Raw genomic sequence first — 20599 nt, 5'->3', positions numbered from 1 at the left:
GGAAATATTAAAATCGCTATCCACTTTAGATGATATGGTTTTACAAGCCTCATAAATATTGGGTTTGTGGCGCATGGTGAAGAGGGCCATGTGGAATGCCAACCAATTGATTATTTCTATTGTGATGGGTAATATTAAAAAATGATGAAAAGACTGGAAAATAAACAAGATGCAGATATGATTCCTGGGTCATGTGGTGATAGAAAAGACATCCAATTGCATGAAGAGCCTAATGGCGGAAGAAGAAAGCTATGCTCGAGCATGCATTGTTTCTTCCTTTTTTTCTCTATTATCCCTGCTCTTTGGATGATTTAGGTTTGTTTTTAAATGTAAGTGGACATCACCCAACAACTAAAATGTCACACTACTACCGTTTGCAATTTAAAAGAGTAACACACATGAAAATCAAATTGAAGACTGATTCTGACCAACCCGCCAACCCGACTAGTGGGTTACACATTCTGGGTTTGTCTCACCCACTGCCAGCCCGATCTGGTTACACATTTTGAGAATGGTCTGAAAATGATCCAAAACACTTTCACCAGATATATCAGCCTTTTTCGAATGTTGTTGCCCCAAAGATCGAGGCTCTTATAAGATGCGTGACATTAATTTGTCTGGGCAAGGTCACAGGGCAATGCCACCCTGATAAAAAAAAAAAACATAAGTTGGCAGCTATATATACTTTTATCACTGCACTGACGACTTTAGGGTAATAGGATGAGCCCATGACTCGAACAGCGGAGCACTTTATTTCAAGTTGAGATTCATTTTTTGAGGCATATATCGATTAATTTATGGAGGAAGGAAACGACATAACCCACTTTATCTCCCTTTTCGTAACCATATGAAAGCATTCAAAACACCAAAAAAATAGAAAAAACCGGTCAGATCGCTTAGTGAGACTCTATGTTTAGGTGATATCTTAGATTCTTCGTGGAAAAGGATGCAAATAAAAGGAGAGCATGTGTGCGTGTTGTTTTTTAGATTTTGGGGTGCTGGGAATCTGCTACGCGTGAAGACGTGCTCTCTTTTTAATGGGTATAGGCTATTTGACTATTGTTCAATCTAATCTATGTCCATAGCCAGGACCAACCTATATTACCGATGAAATGCACGGCCAATTTTTTGTTTTTCTGTCATACTTTTTTATGCGGTTCTGATTGAGAGCAGGGTGGTGACATGTCTATTTTGAGCATTATATTATATGAATAAGGGTCAAAGTTGATTGATATATATAGCTAGGCAACGCTTTAGGCGAAATATATACATATCTTAGATTCTTGGGAGTATGGGGGTTTAATGTAAAGAAAGAGGGTTTAAGGGCATTGATGTGGAATATCTTGCTACTTGCCGTTTGGTGCGGGAGTATCTAATTCATGTTTATACATGAGTTATAAAAAGCATATCCCAACTACAATTTGACATATTTTTCAAAGATACGTGAGAGAACAAGAGGTACACATATCCAAATTATTCGTATCACGTCCTTTTTCCTTCTTATGAAGAATCTTCTCTCAAAAGAGCATCGAGCGAGACCCTTCTATTATTGTCTTCAAACCTGCGTCTGGCCATGGTGGTCTCCTTGAAAGCAGAACAATTTAGTCCCCACCTTAAAGTGCCAACTCCTCTGGCTTTGGATGTAATATTACAATGAGGATGTACTGATCAGGAGCACCTTGCTTCATGAGCTGGCCCTCCATTCGTTTCTCATCTTTCTGCAGACTGCACCGCCTGCAAAAGCGGAAGAGTTTGCTCTTCTTATTATTGCAAAGAAAGGAGTTACTAATTATGTGTCCAATGCTTTCCTTTTTCACCTAGCTAGCTAGCTGGTGCTTTAATGGCCATCTTTGCGGAAAGCGTCCCCTTCCTATCTGTTCAACAGAATTACTTCTCAGTCTACTTCCCCGTCATACTTTATGTGTCTAAATTTTTTCATTTTTGTGTGAAATAATGTTCCTTTCTAAGCACCCATAATTCAATGCACAGCTAATAAGAACTGCAATGATGAATGTTTAAGAGAAAGATGACAATTTTGCAGTGAATCGATTATCTATGTGCATATAAAATACTCTTGTTGAATGTTTATCTCATAGTATGTATATCTCTCTGCTTCTCTTTTGCTTCTGCCTCTGTCATGACTTGAAGGGGGAATGAAACACCTGTCAATTAAGAGTGTCGTGGATGGCAGTCCACAAGAATAGCATATAAGAGAATCGAACTGATGATTAGAGTCATACCGATCTATCGTCCATGTTTTATAAGATCTGCTGCCGTTTTTTATGGGATGATGGATCGGTTCGTTAGGAGTAAGCATCATAGCCGCCAAAGATGACTTGGGAAATTAATATGACAAAAACTGCATTATACGGCTGTCGACAGTAAGGTGGTCCCTCCATATATATCTGCCTGCACGGCCCAACCCCCTTCCATCTCCATCTGAAACAAACAAAACACTGCAGTTGGCCACTTCCGCCATCACCATCTGCCACCTCGGTTTCTACTGTGAACACAAAAGCCCACAGTACCCCATCAACTTCTTACTGTCCCTCTCTCTAACTCTCGAACGTCGTCATCAAACTCAAAAGCCGATCGATCCTTCAAGAAATGCATGCATGAACATGATCATGTTCAGCATTGTATATATAAAGTTAAACTTATACGAATACATGAACCTGTCACGCTTTTGAATCGATGACTCTCACTAAAAGGCATGGCCTTCCGGCCTTTGGTGACGCGGTGCCCGCCTACAATTAGCCGGTGAAAATTATTACCATAGATCTTAAGCAAACAATTTAGAGTTAATATATAGATCCATGCATGCTAGCATAGCTGCTAGTGCGTTAGGATGCTCGGGTTTAATTACTGTGTAAAACAGTAAGAGTGGCAATATTTTTAAAATGAATCCGGCCTTTAAGTGCATATTCTTCATCATCAAGGAAGAAAAGGATTAAAACTGCAAGAGATTAAAGGAAGAGGACCAACAAAATGCTAAATATTTTATATGGAGGAGATCATCACTTCAAGTACTTGACGGTAGCAAGAAAAGGAGGAGAACCAAATCGGATACATTGACGTCTCTACTTGAAGTTTATATTAAAGTTTGTATTAAGAACAAAATGAGCTGAATTTTTTTTTTTTTCTTTCAAATGGGTCTGAACTGGCATGCAGTTTTTGTTATGTTTGGCCTTCCCTTAATCTGATTCAGATCCGAAATCCAATTATTCTATCTGTCCATGGGAATCCATTTTCCATCCCTTGCTCTTCCATATGGACCACGCTATCCCATGGCAACCAAATTAATTAAGCCACCTGAAAACCAGAAGTCCCGGCATATTTTCCAGTCTAAGTACTCCATCGATTCGTAGATAGGACCACACCATGGAAGAACAAGCGCTAAAGATACAACTACTTGCCTTTACAAGTAGAAAAGGATTAAAAGTATATATGCTCTTGCACATGGTGGTCCATATAGTTGTGGTTTACAAAATTGAGTTATAATATTTTTCAGGATCCATTTTTAATGGAGATAATTAAGTTTGTCAATTCACAGACGTATGTCAATTTGATTAGCTCGTCAACCGCTCAATATGTATGTAACGGTCTTAATGGAGGTAATTAAGTTTGAACAGACACTAACTTGAAGTTCCTAAACTTCATCATGATCGCAATCATATATATGTCAAGCTTGCACCCATGAAGAACATTAGGCTCTCTGGTCTGCAAAATTAACATACTTGGGGGCGATGGTTAGGAATGCTTGAAATAAGATCGCAGCATGACTGCAGGATCAATATCGATCCCAGGTAAATACGAGGAGCATTTCATCTTCTTTTCTGTTGAGAGCAGAACCTTTTGTTCTATCTACAGGGGCCGAGATAGGAATTTTTTTGTTGCAAAGGCCGAAGTGTAGTTTCATAATTTTAATAGGGGTTGAAACATAAGTTTTCAAATTTTTTTATATAGATTAAACTAAAATAATCTGAGAGGGGGCGATGGCACCAAACCCCCACCCCACCCTGCCTATCGCATAGGTGTTTGGTTTCGGTGTCTCAGGGTAACGTTTCTACCCCTTGTTTTTAACACAAAGTTGATGTCACGGAAATGCGAAACTGATCAGAATGGCTGCCTACCAACCCTGCCTTCTCCATTGCCTCTCGAGAATCTATGGGATCCAGTTTAAAAGTCGGAGGTGGTTGTCTTGTTTCCAGATTCAGCAAGGATTAGATCCGGACTTGAACCTGAAAAATGTATTATGATTCAGTGGCAGGGGCACATGGTGACTGGTGTGGGCAACTGCCCATAGCAGCTTTACAAAGGTTATTTGTTTTTACATTACCAATTTGATATATTTTAGTGTTCATATTATATATAGGTGCCCCTAAAATTATAAAACTTATTGAATTAGTGCCCACAACAGTCAAAATTTCTGGCTGCGCTAGTGATTCAAAGCTGTTCTATGAACAAGATTCGACGGTGTAGAGTCGAATCTGGATTTTGAAGCACGTATCCCATCGCCACTTCCAAAAAGCAATGGCCAAAATTTTTAGTTATTACGTATAAACGAGAATAGGATGTAGTCCTCGAACGCTGGGATCCAACGTAATTGCATTTTGGATCTATGCCAATGATCTGAACCAAGAATAATGTCCGGATTCCAATCCATATCAAGGTTATAATCTTGCTAAGGTTAATTCGCAAGAAATCTAGAGAAAGAAAATAAGTCAAGCCACTCTCTTGTGCTTAGCTTTTCCGAGGCGAGCTTTCTCATCTTTGGCTGCATGCTCTTCAGGCAGAAATCATGGCGGTTGTGAAGGCTCGACATCTTCATCGTTTCCTTGCCAATTCTTGACTTTTATCTCAAGCCTTGGATGCTTTTGATTGAGCTCAGCACCAGAGCTTAGAGAACGTTAGCTTGAGCTCGCTCAGCCTTGCCCAAGAAGTCTAGACCTCTGCTCCTTTCTAAGCTGGATCTTAGCTCAGTATAGAAAACTTTTATTTTAAAAAAAAAAAAAAAATAGTTGAATAAAGAACGATGTGTTCTTTAGAAGGACCTACTGAAGTATCACCGCAATAACATATTTGATGTTTAAAAGTAATACCTACTAATATATGTTTATTTTGGAAAATAAGTAAAACCAATCTCAAAATGGAATTGGATTTTCAAGTTTCTATCTCAAACTTTGTCTGGGGTAGAGCTTATGGTTGTCAAATGGAAAAACAGAAGAAAGTGAAAGTTCCCAAAAGGCGGCTCAACTTTAAGGTGATTTACGAAGGACCACCCAATATCTCATTCCAACTCTCAAGTTCATGCCCCATCCGAGAAGGTTATGCCTTCAGGCCTGAACATGCTAGCAGTGTGTTCAGGGTTCAAAATGACCAAAATGTCCCTTAAGTGAGAAAAAGGAGACACCTTGTATAAGGACAAAATTGGTAAAGAGAAATATTCTCTTGTCAAATGCCTCATCTCAATGCAAGAAGATGAAATGTTGATCTTAGTGTGAACCACGGATTTTACCATGAATTTTTTGTCACTTCAGATCTATTATCTATCGATTGCAAATCTTAAGTAATCAAATGCCTAAGTATCTCATTAATGACTAGTTGGTTATTTAGTAGGGCTAATATATCCTTGCTCAAAAGTTCATAGACAAATGCAAATACCAGTTGCTTCATCACTTGGCAGCAAGGCGGCTCATTTCAAAGGGGTTTGATGTTCAAATCTCATGGTCATTGTCATGCGTTAATCTTCTGTATTGTAATAGGTCTCAACACAAGTTTATCAAGCAAAAATGGTCCTTGATCAAATTTTTGGTGGCGTGGAGGGGATATGCTATGTGTGGTGTACTCTTGTCTGTGTGAGAGAGAGAGAAAGAGGCATTTATAACTGGAGCTTCAATATATCTAGTTTGGATTGGATATTCAACTCAAACATTATGAAGAAAACGGAAAATAAAAAAAAATTAATATTCGATTATGAAAGTAGATCGGAGTCAAATTTAAGAAATGATATCCAATCATATTTGGATTCAAATATATATAAATATCCAATTAATTTTAAATGAATATCTTATATTTAATGTTCATACATTTTGAAAATTGGCCAGTTAAAAACCGATCGGATTGTGATTGGGTTCGGGTTATGCAATCGGATTTTAGATTTGGAATTAGATATGACTTTTCTTTGCTCATATTCGAGTGCGAATACATGAATATGCAAAGAAGTAGATGTCAATGGTATTCACTTGGCTTTTTTCGTACCTTTTTTAATCTCACTTGGCTTTTCCGGCTGATCTGGTGATTATTTGAGGATGAGTTTCCTACGTCTCTAAAATGTAAGTTTCAAAAGTTACGCATCGTTTATGATTAGTTCAATTAAAGAAAGTTTTATAATTATTTTCTCTTATCAAGAAAAGGCGTTCATGCACGAGAGATATTTTGTTTCATATTAAAAGTTAATTTTTTTTTTAATAGGCAACTCTTTGAGAGTTTCTTTGAAAAGATGAATGTTTGTTGTTTAAAATTGAGAGGTGATAACTGATCTAATACTACTTGACCAAATCTTAGGCGTTTGTTCAAATTTTTGTCTTCTGCCTAATATTCGGATCGTGTTCAGATCATTACCCATCCGACCCGTTTTCAGCTCGACCATGGCGTCCCCGAGATTTAATCCCTTCTCCCTGCTCACTGATTCGATCTAGAGAGTGAAGATAATGGGTGGCCTTCTCGTCTCAGTGGCATTGCTGCTGCCCTTCGCCTTCTACTATGTTCTGTGGACGTATCCTCAGTTGTGGGTGGACTTCTGCGGGAAGGACACCGACCCATCTCACAAGATGGCCCAAATCTCTCATATACTTAAGGCCGTTCAGTTTATTGCCCTCTTCTCGGTTGCCCGCCTCTCATGGCCGCCTTGGTACTGCTTAGTACTCTTCATTATCGGCCAGTTCCTGAACGTTAGGTGCGTCATGCTTTTCCTGGTTGTTTCTCATTCCTTCACGTTGCAGTTAAGGTGTTTCAGATGGCTGCAGTTTCGATTACTTTCGAGAGTTGTTCACTTTCTTCTTTTTTTTTTGTCTTTCTAATGGAAATGATGAAGAGTAAGTGTCCACTCCTGGGGTGTCCTTGGACGATCTCAGTGATCCAGAAAAGTGGGAGAAGTTGGTTTGCGGCGATAAAAAGCGTAAACGAATGCTCCGAATTATCCCGCTTTCTGGATAGATGGGAGTTTCGAATATCTACCAAATTGATCTCTTGTTCTTGGTACTTGGTCTTACCTATGGGGTGGTGGAGATTGAGCATACAGAGTTCGACAGGAGGGTCTCTAACGTTCTAGAGAACCTATATTTATTTGGTACTTTAGGGTTACTAACAATATAAGCACCTAGATGTATTTAGATCCTTTTGTTTCCTGTACTATCCGTTGAAGAACATTGTTGATATTTTATTGTCTTCTTCAAGAGATGCCTGTAAATGTAGGCACATTATTATGATGGTGTTCATGATGTTGGCAATAGGAGGAGCTAATCAGTCATCTAATAGACTAATACCATTGGCCTTAAGATGCATATAAGTTGGATTTTTCTTTTTTTTCATATACAGTATGCGGTCTTCTGAGGACAGTGGAAGTTACTAACCTGAAATGCATAAGTTACCAAGAGTAATATCAATTACATGAAACATATTAATTTTTGTACTTAAAAGGGTTTCAAGAACCAGAGATTTACAAGAACAAGGCAATGCATCAACATTGGATTGGAATGGAGAAGCTGCTGGAAGAGGGAAGATTGTGAAACATTATCTATTTAGTGAGGGACATGATATTGACCTTCTGCCTCCATTCTACCCTCCTACAAGTATCTAATAGCTATCTTTGTTTACAAACACCTCAATGTCCACACTAATGATTCCAAGGTAACTCAAATATATGCGGACACAGATGTAAACAGATTCCAGCTAAAGGATATGGATGAATCCTTTCTTCGTTAGTTTTACTTTTATTTAGGTAAACCTCGTGTTTGAACGACAACTAAGATCTGGAAAAGGCATGAGGGCTTCCTATCTTATTTATCTGGTTTCTGATACATTTTCATGATGGCTCTTGATCGTTGATCCAGTTTACACTTGGTTATGGTGCTTCTGGGCTAGTGATCAGTAACCAGGGAATTGCTTCAGACAGACCTACCAGTCATCAGGGAATCACCACGAATCATGTCCCTCTCCTCATCCTAACAGGTCAAGTAAGAAGTGGAGAGATCATTGGGAGAAGGGAAGCTGATTTTTCAGCAAGGGCCTTGTTCTCAAACTTCAGGGCATGTTACCACTATATGCCTAATCTTGATCCAAAGCTTTGGTGCTGTAACCTTTGCAGAATTACCCTCAGGTAGCATAGAAAAGAGCCACTTTCGAGTATGAATATACAAGTGATGGATAACTTGTTTCCAGAATAAAAGAACTTGGATTGTATATGTTCAATGATTTATGCTGCAAATAGTACAAGGAGAAAACACTATTGGTTATAGATCAAATTAAAAATGTAAAAAAACAGTGATAACTAGATCATTAGCAACAATTAAAGGAACATAATAATGAGAAATCATTATAAGTGGAGGTCTTCAAACTTCTGATGAGATCATGCAGGGCGTGATTTGTCTGCATGGGTAGAGTGAAGAATGTGTCATTATGTTTACCAATTTGGAAGGTATTTGTAACATTTTATTCTTCACTACATTCTTGGGGGCCACAAAGTCAGCTCGCTCTTAAGCATCTTAATGAAAAATAGTCAAAAAAATTGTCTAATAGTCAAAAAAATTGTCTATTAGATGCACTATGAAGAACTCAACGATGACAGCTTAGTTTTGCTGGTGTGATACCATTGTCATCATTGGCGTTGGCATTTCTCACTTGAAACTGTCAAATTTTCAGTTCTCCATGCTTGTGGGTGACATTATGCTTAATTTAACCACTCTTGTTTATCTGTCAGCTTTATCCCCTTTCCATTCACTTGTTAGTAGAATCCAGCTCTTCCAAACATTTATCAATACTTTTATTGTGCTTACAAAGTAAAATTTATGATGACCGCCATGTTCTTGGGACTTGGTATGTCTTCTTTCTGATTAAAGTTCAGAAAGTTGACTTTATAAGGTTCTTTTTTTGCAGACTCTTTACATGTTTATCAGTAGGACATTTTAGTGAGATTTTGTTTGTTGGTGGTTATACCTTATGAAGAATGCACGTGTTAGATTATTTTTGAGTAATCTCATCTAACTGCATCACCTGTTGTCCCTTGTCATTCATGTTGAAAGATGAAATTGTGGATTGCAGGGTTTATCAGTTGCTTGGGGAATCTGGTACTTACTATGGTGTACGTTTTGGGAAGAATATACCCTGGGTGACAGAATTCCCTTTCGGATACATAAAGGACCCTCAGTACGTGGGGAGCATACTCTCTATTGTAGCGGCTATCTGTTGGGTTCCTGTTCAATACGTACTTGTGTGGGTACTAGGATATGTCTTTATGATGATGCTTGAATCAAAGGAAAACCCATCCACACGTGCTAAACCTTTGCATTCATCTGGTTGATTGTACTTTTGGCCTTTAAGTTTTTATATTTTTGCAGCATGATGATCTTAGTGCTTTCATCATTCTCATGTTTCTGTAGAACCAATCCTTGTTAACGGTTCTAGCAAGAGAAATTTTGTTAACCCCCATTGTAACTGCTCCGTGGTCACCAGTTATGCATGAAACGCTTCAGTTGCTTACTCTTATTTATCTGTCACCATTAAATGTGCAAGCTGTTGGCTTGATCCTGAGATTTTTCTTTTTCAGCTGAACATGCGCTTGTCATGTGAACGACACAGTCTGATACGGCATGTTTATTACAAACATTTTCTACTTTGTTTGGTGATCACAGTGATTCGGTTAGTGCAAGGAGTTGATTGTTCTACATGTTTGTTGACTTTCCGAAAGCATGCTACTGGATCTGTATTTCCAGTTGGAAAATGCTCATGCAGCGAGGAACCAAGTGCAAAGGGTTCTATCTCATGCATTTTTATCTTATTAAAACAATATGATGCGACTAGGAATGACAACCTTGGAAAACTTTGTCTTTAGGGAGTAGATGCCACCCCCACCATCAAGCTGCCATCATTCGAGCTGTTAAAATTGATGTGGATGGGTTTCAATCTGGTTCCAGTTTATCAAATTTGATTTTTGTAATCCACCTTGTCTTTTGTGAGAGAACTAGAATTAGTTCCTGTCCTGATGGATACAATTTTTTCTCCGTATTTTAAAATGCCAGATGAAAGAATATCACTAGATTGAGGCTATGTTTCATCAAAGTGTTTCTTTTGAGATTTCAAGTATTTGTAATTGAAAATGATAAAATGAAAGATTCTTTGATGTATATGCTTGGGGAATTCATTGTTATTAATGCAAGTGTCATCATGGCCTTCAGAAACTCTTTTAATCCTTGTGTGATACTATTACATCATATCTCAAAATGTAACTCCAGATATTGAACCTTTATTCTGCCTTACCAAATTATTCTCGACCTGCTTCCATGTGGCTGTTTAATAGGTACTCATATTGAATTTGGTGCAAATGTACAACGAATGAATAGCAACGAGCTGTTCAGATCCATATACTTTAACGTTTCCGGATAGTGAATTGCGTCTATGCAAGAATGAGTGCGACCTCAAAGAACTGGGCAGCATTTTTTACTGCCTCCACATCAATGTCTATCAGCTTCCCTGTTTTTGATGCTATAACTTTACACCTCTTATCTTCAGCATTGGGAACAAATAACCTTCCCTTCTCTTCCGAGCAAAAGAGCGCAATGCTGCAATACAATAAACCGAATTAGAAATTATTGAACTATTGTAATATACGGATGCCGGCGGAGAGAATTTGAGTGAACTAAAATATTCCTGTTCCATTGGATTAAATTGTGCATCTAATGCATGTTAAAATTGGTCCCGACTAACATGCAGATCTGCAGCAGAAAAATTAGTTGATTACGTATGTAAACGGTTTGCTTCTTATCCTTGAGATCCAGATGTCAGCAGAGAAGAGAATTTGCATGGCCTAAATTATGCCTGGTCGATTGGATGAATGGTATGTCCAATGCATATCAAACTTGGTTAGTAGTAAAACTGCAGAGTTACAGTAAAATTTGTTAATTACATATCTAGTGAAGACGTTTCTTTTCAACTTCAGAACCCGTACCAAATCTAATGAAGTTGCGTCTTATCCTATGACATCCAGTTACCTGTTTCCTGAATCGGACCTGATTATATTAGTCATGTTTCTACCATTCACCAGATGCATCGACAAAAGGTTGAAGTTTTGGAACAAAGGACATGGTATAATGTGCAGATGTCTCTCACCTTGGCTTCTCTTTAGCATTTGCAATTTGTATTGCCGCTGTGTTTGTGGCAATTACTCCAACAGAATCATTGATAAGAGCAGCCAACTGACATCAAAATAAACAAATCAGTGTCAAATTTTTTGTTTAACTTAATTTTGCCTGGTCTTAAGTACTTCAAACAGAGGCCAATTTTGCCTGGCCATTCTCTTTTATTTTGCTTAACCATTGTTTTCCTGAAGTGGAAAAATGAAAAATGGCAATCAAATGAGGGAGATTTTGACCTGCCCTGGTGTAGTGATGAACACAATACTGGAATCATCTCCGACCACTTCCTCCACGTTTTCTCTCTCCTTTTCATGTGGAATGACAAAAACAGGCCTCACACCCCTGCTAGTCAATTTGGCAAAGTAATCCACCTCACATCAGGTTGTCAAAATTTGATCTAATAAAGAAAAGATTTCTCAAAGAAGAAACGATAATTAGTTTTCTTCTGGATAGAGTCGAAATTATGATTAATTGTTTAAAAATTTTCAACATTCATCTATCTGTGAATAGACTACAGGCAATTTCTCGTCAAGGTGGGGTTTTTCCCTTATCAAATCGAAGGTTCTTTTGCTTTGACTCAAAGAGATTTGAAAAAAATAGAATTAAGTTTTAGAAAAATAGTTTGCTTTGACTTAGGGATTTGAAAAAAGATAGAAATAATTTTTAGAAAAATAGAATAGCAGTCTTAAAAAACTTTTAAAAATAGAGGAAAGTAAACATCATATATATCATAGCTTTCTCAGTATCATGGTATTGTTGTAGATGGCTTGACAACTATAGTTTGACATCAGCTGAGTAATATTCCGAAGTATTGGTGCAACTAGCGATGAACTTACTTTACTGCTTTGGCTATTTCTGCCCATACTTGAATAGGCAACAAGCTGTCTGGATCTCCCCTGGACTGCATGTTCGCCTGTGAATCGGACTCAATGCCATGAATGACAACGAATTTGCCTTTCTCTGCGCCACTTTCCTTGTATTTCTTCTCCACGACCTCTTTTAGTTTCCTCGAGATTGACACCTTCAATGGTGGCACTTCTTGCCTTGGCACGTTTTTTGCTGGTCTTCCTAACCACTCGACCATTTGATTGTACCTAAAATTCGAGTTCTTTCATGTGAGTCCTACGGCAGCTGAAATCCTTCATTTACTACAAATTTAGTGAACTGAATATTACTGAAAAAGAAAAGTGATATTAACAAAGAAAAAGGCATTTTATCATTAACCAAAAAGTTATGCCTTTCACGTTTTTGTTGGCTATCGTTTGTTGAACAGTTTCCATTTTTTGGTTAGATACACACACACACACACACACACACACACACACACACATATATATATATATATATATATATATATATATATATATATATATATATATATATATATATATAGAGAGAGAGAGAGAGAGAGAGATGATTCCTGAAATACAGCACAGGAAGTATAAGCTCTTGAAGACTCACATATTATAGCCACCCTCAGATAGATTCATTCCTTCAGGTGTGAATGTTTCTGAAAGCAAGAGACCTGCACCTGCTGCGTTCACATTTGGGTAGATGTAACTCACCCTGTCACGCGCTGTCGTCATGAACAAGAAGGCTGCGTGCCCAAGTCCCGCCAGCTTCGTCGACAGGATCATGTCGTAATACCTCCCCTGCAGTAAACAGATCTTATCATGCTCTCCCCTCTGTCAGAGAGGACATATGCGATTTTACAGCTAATCGGGTTCAACAGCACGAATTTTCTCTTCAACTATTCAAAAGAAACAAATGTGCAATGGAACAAGATAAACTTGATATTCGCAGTAGTTTTTTTTTTTTTTTTTTGGGTTTCCTTTCAGGTTTGAGTTTTTTCATCAATGGGGAATCAATGCTATTTTCTATCTGTAAATTGAAAAGTTACCAACACTATAACGTCAAATGCAGAAAACCAAACCAAATTTTCTTTTCTCAAACGAAGAATGGTACCAACCTTAAGCACGCCAACCATATCTGTATACTCTGAAGGTATAGGAAAAGGATCCTCCATATCATATACATTAGCAAATCTGACGTTCTTATTGATCTCATACGTCTGCTTCCCTCTAGCAGAGGCAATCACGTCCACCAACACGCCGGGATACCGATCTTTTATCAGTTGTATAGCCGGAAAAAAGAGCAGATTCTCGTAAACCCCACCGGCAATCATACAACAGCACCTCCTCACATCCCCTCTTATCTTCAACCCCAATGAAGCGATCTCCACATTATACCCGAACGGGAACTTCAGGAATCCATATTCGTTATCAGGGTTGTCTGGGGGCCTCGTGTCCTCTTCCTGCTTGCCATCGGCGAAGAGCTCGCCGTACTCCATTTCCGGGTCATCGCCAAAGTCGAAAGGGTCGAGCCATGGATTCTTCTTCTTGAGGTAAGTGACAACTGAGGAAGACGACGGTGGTTTTGGAGGGGAACTGGGAATTGGATAGGCTGAAATATGGAAGTGGGACGGTGGGAGGAGAAGAGAGGAGGGTGGTGTCTTGGTGGAGGATGAGGTGTTGGTGACGGTGGAGAAGAAGGATTTGGTCGGAAGTGGGAGTGTTGTTGCAGACATGTTCGCTTGGAAAAGGAAGATCTCTCTCTCTCTCCCAACTCTTTGGCGAGGAGAGATGAAAATACGTAGCCGTTGAGTTCTTGAACGTGTGGCACAGGGTGGGATAAAGTTGGGCCCCTTCCCCTTCTGGATAACGAACGAACCGGTTAAACTCTTAAAACTGGTAGATCCAAATAAGAAACCTTCAGAATGATGGGGCATCGATGGACCCGAGTTTAAACTAGAGATTGAATCGTATGGAAGCAGTTGAGGTTGAAAATGGCCAGACTGGTAGTGGTACGACGGTCTTCACAATTTTGGTTGCACCAGAAAAGGAAGTTCAATCAAGACCCACAAAGTTCATCAGCAAGACATCAATTATATAACCAGAGAAAAGAAAAACACGCTTGATTCATATCACACTGCGCATCAACAACTGTGATTGATCTGTGTTTGCATGTAGTGGAACGGAGGAATTGAGAGCAGGTCTCCACCGATTTGTCTCGCCCACCAATTTAAATAATTCAAATGATGCGGCTATGAACAAGTGAATGGGCCCAAATGACCGGGCAACAACTTAATGTCACCTCTGGGGAGATTGAATCCTCATTTGGCGGGTCCTAAGGACACTTCTGGGCCGCTTTGATCCACCATGTATTATGTAGTTAACAACAAATTCAACTGCACTTTGGGCCACGTTGGGTAAACACTCAGGTAGATGCCTAAGCATCCATTCCTCAGTGTTTCAAGTATAACTGTCAACATTGCACATCCACCCTTTATAGTTCAGAAGAGTAGCGTCAGACTTTTGTAACCTGCTTGCCAACAGTAAAGGCCATTCCACGTCTACAGAAAGGAAGATGTGTTATCTGATAGTTTGAACAATTATGATAGTAATCAACATGGACGGAGCATTCAGAATTAATAACATCCCAATCCAAGTAATATATATATATATATATATATATATATATATATATATATATATATATATAGAGAGAGAGAGAGAGAGAGAGACAGAGAGAGAGAGAGAGAGAGAGACAGAGAGAGACCACCGGTCATGAAAGGTCATGCATTTGCATTCCTGAGCCCTGTGAGATCCAACGGCACATAACAATCATGTGCGAAAAAAATGACATCATCATGCCAACATCCTGAGATCACACGTCGAGAAACCAAGTAAAACTGGGATACAAAAATCATTATTAAGCAGCTCCGAAGAGAAGGGGGAGGGTGTGTGGTAGGTGAAGCTGAACTCTTCCTTTTAAAAGCTGTTTTAAGTCGATTCTCCAACCATTCTTACAGTTCGAGGAAGCATAAATTCCACAAACAACGGATAATGAGATGACGGGTAGCACCCATCTATGTTGTCATTAACCACTTCACAGCAAATTGGAACCAAGGACCGGCCTCGATAAAGAATCCAATCCACATGAAGGTCTTGAGTTTGCCGATCCCAGCACAGGCAGAGAGCTCTAAATATCAATTTCAAGAATTCTACTGCTCCTTGCTTATCCCCTGCAATCAACACGCACAAGCAAATCAGCCTCCATTTTTAAGAAAATTTACACAATGGGTTGTAAGAGTAACAGCTACATTTCACTGGTTTGGGCACGAGAATATAAACAACCAACCTCTTTATTACGTTTCCCATCAGTTATCTTGCACTCTGAGAGATATAAAATTTAAAAATGATCGAAGAGAAAAAAAATTTTCATAGATATCATGAGAAAATCTTTTTCTTTCTGGTAAAATTATGACAGCCAAAGCCAAGAAGTAGAAAAAAAAAATGCTCTCAAGAAGACGATGATAATAAAATACCTTTGAATCCATGATAAGTCCTTATGAGCGAGACGTTCTTTCTTACTCGAGCATCATGCCATGCATCCCTCATGTCACCTATAACTCCATGCTCCCTAAAAATTTATTTGTGCATCAAGGAAAGGAGATTATAGAACTAATAAGACAATTGATAACACAAGCTTCTTATATGAAAGCTAGTAGCATATCCATTTCCTCGCATGCATACAAATCATATAAGCATAACAGAATAAGTTTCTAGTATGAGCAACGACAACAGATGCTGGTTAAAAAGACTAACGTTTCAGTAGGCATCCAAACATCATTTTATCTGAACTGGTTATCTACATGCAATGTTTACATTCACTGAAACAATGCTCGTAAGTAGAATCTTCTCTGATGGTCATAATTGACAATCACAAGCTTTTCACAGAAAATTAGTAGCATAATCTGTTTTGCTAGTCACCCTTCTGCATGAATTACCAACAAGATGTTTGATAGCAAGGTGAGATTCATGAAGAGTCATTGTAGCTGTTGGATCACAGTAGACAACAACTACCTTGATCTTCCCAGCAGAAATCGACCAGTTGTTGATTCTTTTTGTGAGTTAAATCCACCACAGTATATGACAGGCAAGTTAGGAGGGAGAGAAGCAAGGTGTTGCCATGTAAGCAGAGCACTTCGCCTACGAGCTCGAGGACTGAATTCATCCATATTTGTGTTCACAATCTGGAAGCTGAACCCAGGAGGCTCAACTCTTTTGAGTTGAAATGTGTGGAAAAATAATGTCAAGGAAATCAGTTATCATGATGTGGAGTAGTGGACACCATATGACAGATACATTAAAACACATAGTAACAAATCCTTGTCCAGCAAGCAAAAGGATATCGCCCATGTTGCAATGCATGGGACTTCAGATCCCCATGACATACTTCCAGGAACTGAGGGTGACTCGGACAACCAAAATGTTCCACCATCTAAGAGCTCCACCTTCAGTCAAAACGATAAAACTTAAGAGGAGCTACACACACGAGGCTCACAACCAACTGATTGTTATATCAAGCTTACTGTTGGACTCTAAAATAAACAGAATAATTTGTAACTAATATAGAAAATGGAACAACTTTGTACCTTCTCTTTATCATAAAAGATAGTGCAATACTGATCTGTGATGTCCTGTGATCCTTTCCTTGAGATCCCAAATTGTTCATATCCTTGAAAGTTGAAAGCTTATAAAGTCAGTGCAAATTCTCAATTCAAACATGCAATCACATGAGTTCTCAATTGACCATGATTAGAGGAATTGAGATATGGCACCGACCACGTCGCATTGTACAGCTCCTTTTTGGTTCAACAAGTAAGACATGCAGGACAGATCCATGATCCTTAATAGAAAGGAAAATGTGTTTGGAATGAGTTCAAAACTAAGGTTCTAGTGGGATTTCTTCTGCTCAAAGAACATCGGCATTATGCCATCCATTCTGGATTAGATTTTGGTCACAACAGTTTAATGTCATGTACAAGCTAGAAATCAAGATGTGAAATTTAAATATCCGCTGATAAATAATCACATTCATTTACAAAAAATCAGCTTAACAAAAAGCAAAGAACTTCTCATAAAAGCTTGAAGGCAACAACAAATGGTCTCCTTGAGTTGTTATTTTCCAGCCCACCAGCTCTCAAAACTTCATGAATTGACTGCTCATCTAGTTTGAAGAGAAGGGAATAATGATAAACAAAGGGGGAAGAAACATTTGGAAAAGAAACCATGGAGATGTTCATCTGAAGGCCTACACCTAAACCATTTTTACTGAAGTTACATCTTTGAACAAGGATGGGGAGAGTTGGAAAGGATCATGAAGACTTGCAGATGCTTAGGACTGAACCTCCCATCATGCAATATCTGAGAACAAGATTAACCATTTTAGCCACATCATCCAAAGTGAAGTTGGATTGTCTCTTAAAACAGAGAAGGGTCAAGATTCAGAGGCACATTCAAGAATTTCAATATGATCTTAAACACTTTGTTTCTGAAATAGCACATTGATTAAAGGAAAGGGCATCAGTTGGCTTCTGAATTTTAAATAACATCCAAAGATTGGTGCCTTATGCACAGCCAATGTAAATAAATTGTATGATGAGCTTTGTGGAATGTGTCAGGTTTCAAGCTCCATTATACATTGTCCCTTGTTTCCTCCTCAAAAAGGAAAAGGAAGGAAATAGAGAATTTAATGGCCTTCATATCCTGTTTGGTTTAACCAAGCAGGAAGCAAATACTGAGCTTATTAAGCTTTAGACGTTAGAACAAATACACTTCCTTAATCTTGTTCATATACATCGTGCAGGAATACCAACAAAAGCATGTCAAAGGGGCATGTCTACTTTATGAGATTTTCTTATGAAAGAATAAGCTCAAGTGAGAACGGATATGAAGCAAATACGTTCAGAAAGAAAAACAAGTCAAGAAAAGAGTCACGAAATTGGTTTTTGGAGAAATGGAAGCAAAAAATATTTAATATCTGCTGAAACTTACTATAATCTATGCTCCTAAAATGAATGGAACCACAATCATGGGGAAAAATTGAAAATGAACGCAACAGCCAATACAACTCTAGAAAAAACATAAGTGCATTGTTATTTTCACAAACAGATCTCACATGTCATCCACTGGTTTTTGAACTTTCCCCAACAATGGAAAGAAAACCAATTCAATCTTCAGCAAACAGTTTAAGAAACTATCACTAAGAAGCCAAATGGGCCCTTATTATCTTAAATAGTCAGTACCTGGCAAACCTTGCTGCAGATAGTCCAACTGCGATTTGAGTCCTACAGCAGACAAAAAGATAAACAAACACGAAACCTTCTTAAATAGGAAAACCTGGACAATGAAATTGCGTTTTATTTATGAAAATACCACACTTTCCAGGGTCAAACGTGAATCAAAAGCACTAAATATTAACATGAACACAACGCACTGCTCAAAACCAAACCCAAAGAAAGAAACGTATTAATAAAGAGAAGCACAATCGAATTCCCAAAGTAAAGAAAAGCCCGTCTCAAGATCACAGACGATATCCAGTATCCAGAAACCACCTCACTACCTTGGTTTGAATTTTCTAATTGAAAAGGATCCAACATCAAACAAAGACAACCGATCATCACATACAATAGACACAGAGAGAGGATTGCCTTGTTGGGTGCAGATGATTGTTGGCGAATAGCTTGTCACGACACTAATACAGAGATCTCTCCTCTTCTCCCATGCATTTGGACTGTCAGCCTGCTGATCTTCCAAAAGATTAAATGTCATCACTGTCAAAGAGATGCTCATCTCTCTCTCTCTCTCTCTCTCTCTCTCTCTCTCTCTCTTTTCTTCCTCTCTGAAAATCAAGTCTAACAGAGACCCATCATTTCTGTTGACCACTATTTTCCAGTTCTTGGTTTAGTTCCTTTCTTGCTGGGTGGCCAAGGTGCCGTACTCTGACTTCAACTTTCTACATCAGCGTCATTGGGCGGGGCTGCTGGACGACAGAGAGAAGCCGGAGTCCCCAGAGCTTTCGCCGCAGATGATCTCTCGGGCCAGTTTCTACTACAGTAAGAAGACTATCGTTTACCAACAGGAAGCTTTGGCAAAGAATCCACCCAGCCCAAAGTTTCCGCTGGACTCTGAGGCTGAGAAAATGTTCTTTTGGGGGATATCGGGAAAATGGGTTGTTTTTACAGATCAGTGTATCAATAATTGAAGGTGCCTGAATTTTAGCTTTTTATCATATACGTGTCCAAGGAACTGAGGGCTCTGTCGAATTATTCCCCTGATGTGCGGTTAAAGAAAGTTTTTCTTATCATAGAAATTTGTCTTTAAAAATATTTTTCCTGTTGTTGACAATTTCAGTACAAGCCTCACATTTTAGAGAGAGAGAGAGAGAGAGACTCTCATACTAGTTAGATTAGGAACAAAAACTATGCCTTTAGATCATGTAATGTAAATGTATAGATATAATTTTGAGAGTGATTTAGTAAGAAATATATTTTAAGTCATCATTTTTTAGGTCCAAATGTGCTTTTTAATTACCAAAAAATTAACAGGTCTTATAACATTAAAAAAATATTTGCAGAAAAGTCAACCTTTTTACTGAAATTAACTTGAAGCATATATTATTTTTCAAACATGTTATTCATATTGTGTTTTAAAAATTTTCATAAGAATTCAATTCACTTTTTCACCTACTCAATCTTCTTTTCTCTTTGTTTCTTTCTTTTCTCCTTTGACAGTCGTTCTTCTTACCTTAAGATTAATGGATCATAAAAAGATAAAACGTGAAAAACAGTCACAAAATTGAATTGATTTGCCTCATTTTATATGTGTATGTGTGTGTGTGTTTGCATGTGCGCAGACATAATTAATTTGGCATCTTAATTTAAGATAAGCATTCCTTAGGGGCCTTATTTTCTAACACAATTCAAAGGCTTCCTTCTATTTTTAATATTGTTAGTGTGGAAAGTTATATCATAGCTCATAGCTGTTGACAATGGAAGTTTTATACGAGAACTAGAAGTTTTATATTAGAAATCTTTTCTTTTTTGAGCAAAAACTGAACCGGCCTTTGCAATTGGTAAAATCCTTTTAAGGCTATGTTTGATAGTCTCGGTCATAAGATTTGAGTCCGACATTAAATCCATATTAGATTTTAAGCCACAGCTTAATCAAGTAGTGAATTTATTAACTGGGGATCTCAAATTTGTGTTAACTTGTGTAAACCATAGATTTGTGACATGAGATGGAAGGGGTCAGAGCATGGGTTAAAAATCCAAGGTTTAAAAT

The 20599-nt window shown here is 38.2% G+C and overlaps 3 protein-coding genes across 3 annotated transcripts; 1 reads left to right on the top strand and 2 right to left on the bottom strand.

Moving 5' to 3' along the window:
- The first annotated feature begins 6686 nt into the window (after positions 1 to 6686).
- On the top strand, positions 6687 to 9765 carry LOC116251289 (phosphatidyl-N-methylethanolamine N-methyltransferase). The gene is made up of 2 exons (XM_031625457.2): positions 6687 to 6958; positions 9322 to 9765. Exons 1-2 carry the CDS (start codon positions 6714 to 6716, stop codon positions 9578 to 9580), a joined length of 504 nt encoding a protein of 167 aa, XP_031481317.1. The 5' UTR covers positions 6687 to 6713; the 3' UTR covers positions 9581 to 9765.
- Positions 9766 to 10458: 693 nt separating this feature from the next.
- On the bottom strand, positions 10459 to 14107 carry LOC116251288 (photosynthetic NDH subunit of subcomplex B 1, chloroplastic). Its single transcript, XM_031625456.2, has 6 exons — positions 13381 to 14107; positions 12873 to 13063; positions 12248 to 12505; positions 11648 to 11753; positions 11386 to 11471; positions 10459 to 10838 (listed from the first exon to the last, which is right to left on the bottom strand). The coding sequence occupies exons 1-6, from the start codon at positions 13996 to 13998 to the stop codon at positions 10673 to 10675; spliced, it is 1425 nt and encodes a 474-aa protein (XP_031481316.1). The 5' UTR covers positions 13999 to 14107; the 3' UTR covers positions 10459 to 10672.
- Positions 14108 to 15035: 928 nt separating this feature from the next.
- Positions 15036 to 19488, bottom strand: LOC116251449 (uncharacterized). The gene is made up of 7 exons (XM_031625734.2): positions 18967 to 19488; positions 18562 to 18603; positions 16909 to 16991; positions 16666 to 16767; positions 16337 to 16551; positions 15799 to 15893; positions 15036 to 15495 (listed from the first exon to the last, which is right to left on the bottom strand). Exons 1-7 carry the CDS (start codon positions 19106 to 19108, stop codon positions 15254 to 15256), a joined length of 921 nt encoding a protein of 306 aa, XP_031481594.1. The 5' UTR covers positions 19109 to 19488; the 3' UTR covers positions 15036 to 15253.
- Between the last annotated feature and the right edge of the window lie 1111 nt (positions 19489 to 20599).

Source organism: Nymphaea colorata, chromosome 3 (assembly GCF_008831285.2).
Source record: "Nymphaea colorata isolate Beijing-Zhang1983 chromosome 3, ASM883128v2, whole genome shotgun sequence".
In the NCBI taxonomy this organism is placed as follows: domain Eukaryota; kingdom Viridiplantae; phylum Streptophyta; class Magnoliopsida; order Nymphaeales; family Nymphaeaceae; genus Nymphaea; species Nymphaea colorata.
This window is presented reverse-complemented; position numbering and strand designations above follow the sequence as displayed.